Source organism: Nerophis lumbriciformis, linkage group LG08 (genome assembly GCF_033978685.3).
Source record: "Nerophis lumbriciformis linkage group LG08, RoL_Nlum_v2.1, whole genome shotgun sequence".
Taxonomy (NCBI): domain Eukaryota; kingdom Metazoa; phylum Chordata; class Actinopteri; order Syngnathiformes; family Syngnathidae; genus Nerophis; species Nerophis lumbriciformis.
Genome location: NC_084555.2, coordinates 45,538,844 through 45,547,500, shown reverse-complemented (window position 1 = coordinate 45,547,500; position 8,657 = coordinate 45,538,844). Strand labels below are relative to the sequence as shown.

The following is an 8,657-nucleotide window of genomic DNA, read 5'->3' as shown; positions in this document are numbered from 1 at the left end:
CCGATCCCACTCATGGATGATCGGAATCAGAAGCATAAAGCCGTGATAAGAATGTCAATAGTTGGAAATATTAATTTAAGATGGCAGGAGTGCATGTTTTTATACATATACATTTCAATAATAAACTGTTTTATAGTTAATCTGTAAATTTTACGAATCAGTTCGCAAACTAGCAAATACTGAATCAACAGTGCCTCAAGTGGTCACAGTTAAGTATTGAATCCTATTTTAAATCAGTTGCTTCAAGAAGTGAAGTATCAAATCCATACATTTATTTTTTTACTCATCCCAAACTGAGACAATTAAACAGGAACACACATTGTTAGTTTTGATATGGTTTGCAAAGAGAAAGCAACAACTGATGATATTTATTAATCATAGCGGTGGTAGAAGCTGCTATCGTGACTCTAAATAAATACATGAGAATACACAGATGAACCTACTTATCAATCTTTCCCTCGGTGCTGTTGAGGAGGTTCATCAGTTTCTTCTGGGCCTCCTCCAACATCTCTTGTTGCACAGCCACTGCAAAAACACATGCATACACGTAAGCTACCATAAATAGGCAGCCTGTCCAGAATCCATATGTGGCAGACTGGCAGGGCAAGCACATGACCTCATTTAAGCAGTGATGCAAAGTTGTAGCAGAGTGAGATAAGCGTATCGCATTTAAGCGTGGGAGAATGTAATGTCACGACACAAGGAGGCATTCAGAGTGGGGATGGGCGATATCAAATCCATACTGCAATGTATTGCAGCCTTTTGTGATAAGGATATATATCACAATATATTTTTTGGCCTATAAATGAGCTGGGCGAAGTGGCTGGGGAGAGGGAAGTCTGGGCTTCCCTGCTTAGGCTGCTGCCCCCGCGACCCGACCTCGGATAAGCGGAAGAAGATGAATGGATGGATGGATGGAAATTATTTCAAAACAGGTTACAGGTAGAGATTGACCGATACGTTTTTAGTGCCAATACCGATTATTAGTAGTCAAGTAGACCGACAATCGATATTTGGAGCTAATATTCATTTGCAGTAAAAGTTATTCAAACATGAATAGTATGCGTCAGTAAACAGCTGGACAAGACTTTAAGTTGTTTTTTTGGGGGGTTTTTTAATTTTGGAAATATCGGGCCAGTAGCGACAATGTTTTTTGCTGCGTGCTAATTTCGCACCAAACAACATCAGGGATTTTCACAAACACCTTTATTACGTGTGTCTAAGACAGGGGTCGGCAACCCAAAATGTTGAAAGAGCCATATTGGACCAAAAATACAAAAAAAAAATCTGTCTGGAGCCGCAAAAAATTAAAAGCCATATTACATACAGATATTGTGTCATGGAATATAAATTGAATTTTGAGGACTTAAAGGAAACTAAATGACCTCAAATATAGCTACAAATGAGGCATTATGATGCAATATGTACATATAGCTAGCCTAAATAGCATGTTAGCATCGATTAGCTTAGCAGTGACCAAATATGTCTGATTAGCACTCCAACAAGTCAATAACATCAACAAAACTCACCTTTCATGCACAACCTTAAAAGTTTGGTGGACAAAATGAGACAGAAAAAGAAGTGGCATAAAACACGTCCTAGAAAGTCGGAGAAAGTTATACATGTAAACAAACTACGGTGAGTTCAAGGACCGCCAAAATTAGTAGGACAAAACGGCGCTCGCCAAATACTCAAATCAGTGAAGCATGTTTAATACAAACAGTGTGCTTTATAACAATTAGGGAGGTTTGTGTCATGTTTGTCCTCCTACAGAAACCATATTAAAACAAATAATAACATTTTTTCTCCTCATCTTTTTCCATTTTTCATACATTTCTGAAAAAGCTCCAGAGAGCCATTAGGGCGGCGCTAGAGCCGCGGGTTGCCGACCCCTGGTCTAAGAGAAGTATTAACATTTAGATTTCAAAATATGGGAAATCGCCTGGGAAAATTGGTAAAAATATGGGATTTCTCTACATCACAATAACTCATCACCTACACAATTTTATAAAAGTTAATGGATTGAATACATTGTAAAGTTTCCTCTTGAAGAACCCTGGAATATTGCAAACATTGAAATAAAAACAATTCTGGACTCTTTCACGTAGCTTATAAATGAGACACTTTTCAAGCTGGCTGACATAATTTCTTCCTGGATGTTACAGAAAGTATGAGAATGTGTGAGCTGCTGCCTGCTCTACCTTACTTAGATGATAAGTCTCCTTTTTGTCAAAATATTTACACAAAGTTTGGATTTTTGGCAGGGATATCTTTTTTGGCGTCTTTTGTCACGTTGTTATTCGATTGAATCACAGAACATGAAACGCTGCGTGCTCCTTTAATGAGCCCACGTTCCGGGTGTTGCGGATGGAAGCTTGTCGAGTGACTCCATCACTGCAGTAGCAAAAACAAACCAAACAAGGCCGAGAAGACGCCAGGAAAGAAGGACAAAAGTTGGATTTTCCCGCAAAAATATGAAGTTTTGACCAGTATGCAGAGGAGACATGCTGTAGGCGAAGGAAAAGAGAGAAAAGGGGTAATAGCCGTTGAAAAGACCGGGGAAGAATTCTCACAGGAACTCAAATACATGCCCTGTCAGATATCAAAAATGTTTTGGGGAGAATTATTGACAATAGGACTCAATTTTTACTCTTAAACGGAAAGCAATTAATAAAACGTGGTGGTTATTACAATCTACTTCACTATTTATTTGTTTAAGTACCGTAACTACACTGCAAAAACGGAAATTTAAGTAAGATTGAATATCTCAAATAAGGTTGATATTTGCTTAATTTCTGTCTGATAAAATAATTCTTCTCACTAAGCAGATTTTATGTTAGTGTTTTACTTGTTTTAAGGGTTTTGGTCCTAAATTATCTCAGTAAGATATTACAGCTTGTAGCTGTGATTTTATGCTTGAAACTAGAATATCAACTGATGCAAAGCTGTGTCATTAACACTCACAAGTATAAAACTACTTTTTTAAAGTAATAATTTCTTACTTCAAGCATGAAAAAAAAAAAATCATGATGCCGAGCGCATATCATTATGTCAAGATAATGGCACTAGCATTTACTTAATTTAAGAATATTTTCCATCATATTGAGCAAAAATGTCTTCTTTTTTTAACCAAGAAAAGTGCACTTGTTATTAGTGAGAATATACTTATTTTAAGGTATTTTTGAGTTCATTGAGGTTAGCTAATTTTACTTGGAAAAGTCTTGACCAGCCGAATTTTCTTGTTCTATTGGCAGATAATTTTGCTAAGTTCAAATAAAATATCCCAAATTTTTAATTTTTTTTTTTCTTGTTTTTGAATACTGACTTTTTGCAGTTTAAATATTGGCATCTTTAAAAAAATAAAAAATAAATAAATTAAAAAAAAGGCCGATACCAATTAAAAAAAAAGGTTGATACCAACATATGTCAAAATGCCAAGTATTGGGGCCAATTATTGGTCTCTCTGGCTGACGCAGTTCCAGCTGGACAGCAGTTATTCTGTTGTTTTCACTAGCTTAGCGGTTAGCATGACTTTTCATCTCCTTCTGTTCTTCCTAGCTCGCTGTGTCACATGTTTAGCTGTTGCTCGTCCTCCACTGATGATGAAACTTATTAGTCTGCACAAGGTATGGACATTCTTTAGCAGTACTTTCTAGCCACCTCTGTCAGGATGCTCCAACTTGTTGCTCTCAATTGTGCATGACACGTTTAAAATGTGTCAACCACATGCTCAGCGATAGGGCAATTAAATCATGATCTCCATTTATATAGTTTCTATCGTATCTGGTAACCCTACTTCAGAGGTCATACAGAAATGTTTAAGAAGAATTATGGAAAAGAAACGTTTTCCTTGTTAGATGGGAGTCCTGGAGGCTCGGAGGCAGCAGGCTATGAGGGACTAACTGCTAACGTCTGCTGCTAAAGTTGGACATTAGGGTAAGGACTGAGCACGTCACCTTGCTTCTTCAAGTCGTGGATTTGCTCCTCTTTCAAGTCGAGCTGATCCGTGAGGCGAGACGCCGATTCGAGAGCGGCGTTGGCCTCGTCGAGGTTCAGCTGACAGAGGGGCGAGAAGCTTGAACACATGTGGTGTCTTGTGTTCAGCTAGAACCAAACAGGTGACTGAACTACCTGAAGAGCAGACGCTTGGTCTCCAAACATGTCAGACTTCTTTTTCCACTCCTGTTTCTCCTTCCTGAGCTTGTCCAGCTCTGCTGAGTACATGGCTTTTTCCTCTGAACGGTGGTACAATCGATTTGTCAACGATCATGTGGACTGAAATTGCATTGTCTTCACCCGCGACTTGCCTTGCTGGAACTGCTCTAGCACCATCTGCAGGTTGGTAAGGGACACTGCATACTGGTTGACCTGCTCCTGGGAGGTCCTGAGCTGGTTGAGGGCGTCGTCCCTTTGCTTGAGCACGCCGCTCAGCTGCTCCTGCAAAGACTCCACCTGCATGCTGGCCTGTTGGCTGCACAGAGAATGATTATTATTTACGGTCTATACATTTTTTTATCTTCATAATATGTTTTACTCTGGCTGTTCTTTCTTACTCATGGTTCTTACTATTTCAGGTTTTAGTATTTATTTATTTTCTGCATTCCTCAGAGGGAGCCTTCTGCATCAGGGATTATATCGGCCATGGCTGCGGGGGCACTTTGTGTCAGCGTCCTGGTGGCCGTGGCTTAATCACCTCCTAGTGCAGACAGCTCCTGTGATAGTGTTTCTTCGCCTGGCTCCTCTGTACTCACCCTTGCAGTCATCTTTGTGTTTGTTTGAGTGTGTGTGTGTGTGTGTGTGTGTGAGAGTGTGTGTGTGATTGATTAAGAGGGATGTGGGTCATCGGGGCATTGTTTTATGTCAGTAAAGCACTTTGTGTTGCATTTCTTTTATGTATGAAAAGCATTTTATAAATAAAGTTTGATTTGATTTGTTGAATAAACCAAAGTAAAGAAGGTAGGGAAGTTTGGTTGTGGTTGCAGATGCTAACCTTGCGTTCTCCACCGCACTGGAGGATGTGGCCAGTCGCTCATCCAGCATGGCCACTCGCCTTCGGAGCTCCGTCTCCCGGTCTTCTGCGGTGACAGCTTCTCTCGTGTACGAGTCCTCAACCTCCAGGAGGTGATTGCGCAACCGCTCCAGCTCCATGTTGAGGCGCTGTTCTTTATCTCTCGTGTGCTGCAGCTGTGTGGAGACACGGATACGTCACACATAAGCTGCGAGCATTAAAACAGAGGTGGTGCTGCTTGAGCAGTCACACCTCGGTCTGTAAGGCGGTGGTCTCCATTTGCTTCTGCTTGAGGGCCATCATCACCCGATCCCTCTCCTGCTGGAAGGCTACAGCTTTCTCCTGCATGGACTTCATTTCGTTCAGGAGTTGACTGAGCTCCCCTGATTTACCCTAAACAAAGAGAAAGGCTGAATCAGGTAATTGGAGCAGAGAGGTGCCAGTGAACTGACCTGCTCTTTGTCTTTCAACATCTTCTCCACAGTAGCAGCTTTGTCGCTCACGGCGCTCAGCTCAAACTCGCGTTCCCGCAGCAGCAGCGACACTTGCATGTTGGTCTCCTGCAGAGCCCTGAACTCGGACTCCTTCTCGCGTGAGCGCGCCACCACAAGCTCGTTCTCCTCCTTCAGTTTCTTCACGTCCATCTCCAGGATGAGGGCGCGCTCCTTCAGGTTGGTGACGGCCTGCTTGAGTACCTCGTTGTCGTTCCCCCGGTTGCGGAGTGCCTCGCTGACCTGAGCCAGCTGGTCGCCTTTGGTCTTGATGAGCAGGTCCTTGTCTCTGACGGACCTCTGCAGGGCCTCCAGGCTGGCTCGGACCTGCTGGATCTCAGCGGCATGGTTCTTGTGCTCACTCTCGGCAGAGGATGCAGAGCAGGAGAGGCGGTGATTGTTCTCTTGAAGCGTTCGGATCAGGCTTTCCCTCTCAGCTAGCTGAGCTTGAAGCAATGCCAGCTCTTCCGGCGGTTTGGCGGTCTGGAGGCTTGGAGATTCCGCCTCAATGGACTGAGCAGCGTTGGTTTCAGAAGCTGGAGCCACAAGGTCTAGACGGGCCAGCATAAGATCCTTAGTGCTACTGAGCTGGTTTAGAGCCTGCTGGACCTGAGTTAGTTCTAAACTCAAGCTGCCGAGTCGCTGTTCCTTGTGCTCATAGCTCTGGATCAGTCTGGTGTAGTCCACTGAGAGCTTGGAGCTGGAATCACTGTCAGTCGACACCTGATCCTGGAGTTTGATCAGCTCCTCCTGCAACTGGGCAGACTCGTGCTGCATGTTCTTCACTGTGGTGATGACTTGTTGCTTCCACTCCTCCATCTTCTTCACCTGTTGCTTCAGGGTGTCACGCTCCTTCAGCAGTTCCTCAAACTGGTTGCTGCTAACTCCTCCAGAACCGGAGTCTTCCCCTGTGGACTGCAGCACGGTCACCAAAGTTTGACACTTCTGGGTCAGTGCGTCAATCTCGATGTCCTTCTCCCGGATGATGCGCGAGAGGTTCTGGATGGTCTCCTTAAACATCTCTTGGCTTCCTGAAGGATCGCTCATGTTGGAAAGCCGCTGGTTCTCCTGCTGCAGCTTCAGGAGTGCAGCCTCCTTTCCCGCCATGATGTCCACGAGGCGGTGGTAGTCGGAGCGTAGCTGGCTGTTCTCCCGGGTTTTCTCGTTGAGTACGGCGAGAACTTGTTCCCTCTCCACGGCGTAGACCTGCATCTGCTGCTGGAGGAAGAGTACATCCTGACTGTGCCCACCACCCCCCACGGAGACACGTGTATGTAGAGCTTGGATCTCCAGATCTTTCTGCAGGATAATCTGGGACAGTTTACCCACTTCATCGCGGGACACCACCAGCTGGTCCAGCTGCCTGGTCAAAGACAAGTTCTTCTCATTCAGATGGCTGATTTCCGTTTCCTTCTCCTTCATGCCCCTCACCAGTCTTTCCAGTTCCACCTTGGACAGGTCGTGCTTCTCATTACCATTCTCCTGATTTAAAGACTGGGTCTTGTCCTCTTGCAGTATGACGTCTCCTTGCTCCATGGGGGACAGGGCAGGATCTCGAATCTCGCCGAGACTGTCCACGGCCTGCTGCAGTTGGGCCAGCTCTTCGTCTCTGGCCTTGATGAGCCTGTCGTAGTTGAGCGTGGTCTGCTGGTGGCGAGCGATAGCTTGTCCCAGCTCGTTCTGAGAGCAGAGGAGTGACGCCTGCTTCTCTTCCAGGCTTCGCCTGAGAGCCTGCACCTCCTCCTCCATGCCGGTCCTGGAGGACTTAAGCTGGTTGATCTCGGACTCCAGCTCGGTGATGATGTCCAGGGTCCTGGGCTCGGCTGGCGCCTGAGGTCTGCTCTGCTGATCGCGGACCCGGTCTATCTCTTCTTTCAAGTGGCTGTTCTCCTCTTTCATTCCCGATAGTTGTTTGTCCTTTTCCTCTAGCGCCTGTCGGAGCATCTCAGCCTCCTTCCTCAAGGATGCGACGCTCTTCTCTAGCTCTGCCTGCAATTCTGCAGCATTTTCTTTCAGAGTCTCCGCGAACACGTCTTTCTCCTGGAGCAAATCCGTCAGCTGCTTTTGCCCGGAAACTGTGATGGCGAGCATCTCGTTGGTGTCTCTATGATCGGACGTCAGCTGCTCCACATCCCGCTTCAGCTGAGCGATCTCCAGGTCCTTCTCCTGGTTGATTTTGACGGCGCGCTCGTGCTCTGTCTGTAACGCCGAGGCGTTCATGGAGCGCACTCGGGTCAACTCTTCGATGGTTTGCTGGTACTGCCTTGACTGTTCAGAGAGCGAGTCCTCAGCCCGCTGCAGTTCCCCCTCAAGCTGATTCTTCTCCAACTTGAGGGCTTGGATGCGCGTGTCCTTCTCACGCAGCGTCCTGCTCACGGCAGCCTGACTCTCCTTCAACTGCAGGCTCAAGTCATCCGCTTTACTCACAATCTGCTGGCGTTCATCCTTCAACTTTCTGTTCTCCATCTTCAACTCGTACTCTTCAGACATCAGTTTCTCCTGAGAGCTCCTTATGTCGTTTAGTTCCCGTCGCAGACCTGAAAGTTCTGCCTCCTTTCTTGCTAGTTCATCTTCCACTTGTCTAGGCTGCGTTTCAGTCTTCTTCAGCCGACTTAGCTCTTCTTTTATCGCAAACAGCTGCTCCTCCCTCTCCTGGAGATTGTTCTTCAGCTCATCCATGTTCCTCCTTGCTTCCCTACTCTTCTCCTGAGTTTGCGTCAGTTTGTCTTCCAGTTTACGGACTGTGGCCTCCAGCTGCTGTTTGCTCATGTGTAGGTCGTTAAGAGTGAACGCACTCTGGCTTGTTTTCTCTTTTTGGCTCTCTAGTTCCTGCTCCAGCGCCCTCTTCTGGTCTTTAGTAGTGTTGTGCTCTATGTTCAGTTTTGAGAGCTCAGCTTCCGCCTCCTTTAGTTGCTCCTTCACCGAGATCATATGCTGGAGAACGACCAAAACAAAAAGTGTTATTTAAAAAATTCTAATTGAGTTTTGGCGTGTATGGAGGTTCATTTGTGCCTTTATTACGAAAGCTTTTATTGGACATTGAATTCATGCAACTACATTTTTTGCATTTGAATCTTGTGAACTGATTTTTTTAAACATAAAATTATGCTGAAAATTTCATTGAATAAACATTTGTGAGCAAAATTTGTTTTTCAAAA

At 45.1% G+C, this 8,657-nt stretch overlaps 1 protein-coding gene across 1 annotated transcript in view; it reads right to left on the bottom strand.

Annotated features, from left to right (window-relative positions):
- The window catches only part of trip11 (thyroid hormone receptor interactor 11), a 39,554-nt gene that overhangs the window by 9,832 nt on the left and 21,065 nt on the right, over positions 1-8,657 (bottom strand). The window contains exons 11-17 of the mRNA XM_061969032.1: positions 5,461-8,433; positions 5,261-5,401; positions 4,991-5,184; positions 4,308-4,471; positions 4,132-4,235; positions 3,957-4,056; positions 444-525 (exon numbers count right to left, since the gene is read on the bottom strand). Of these exons, the coding sequence (XP_061825016.1) occupies positions 444-525; positions 3,957-4,056; positions 4,132-4,235; positions 4,308-4,471; positions 4,991-5,184; positions 5,261-5,401; positions 5,461-8,433 (3,758 nt within the window). The remainder of the gene's footprint in view (positions 1-443; positions 526-3,956; positions 4,057-4,131; positions 4,236-4,307; positions 4,472-4,990; positions 5,185-5,260; positions 5,402-5,460; positions 8,434-8,657) is intronic.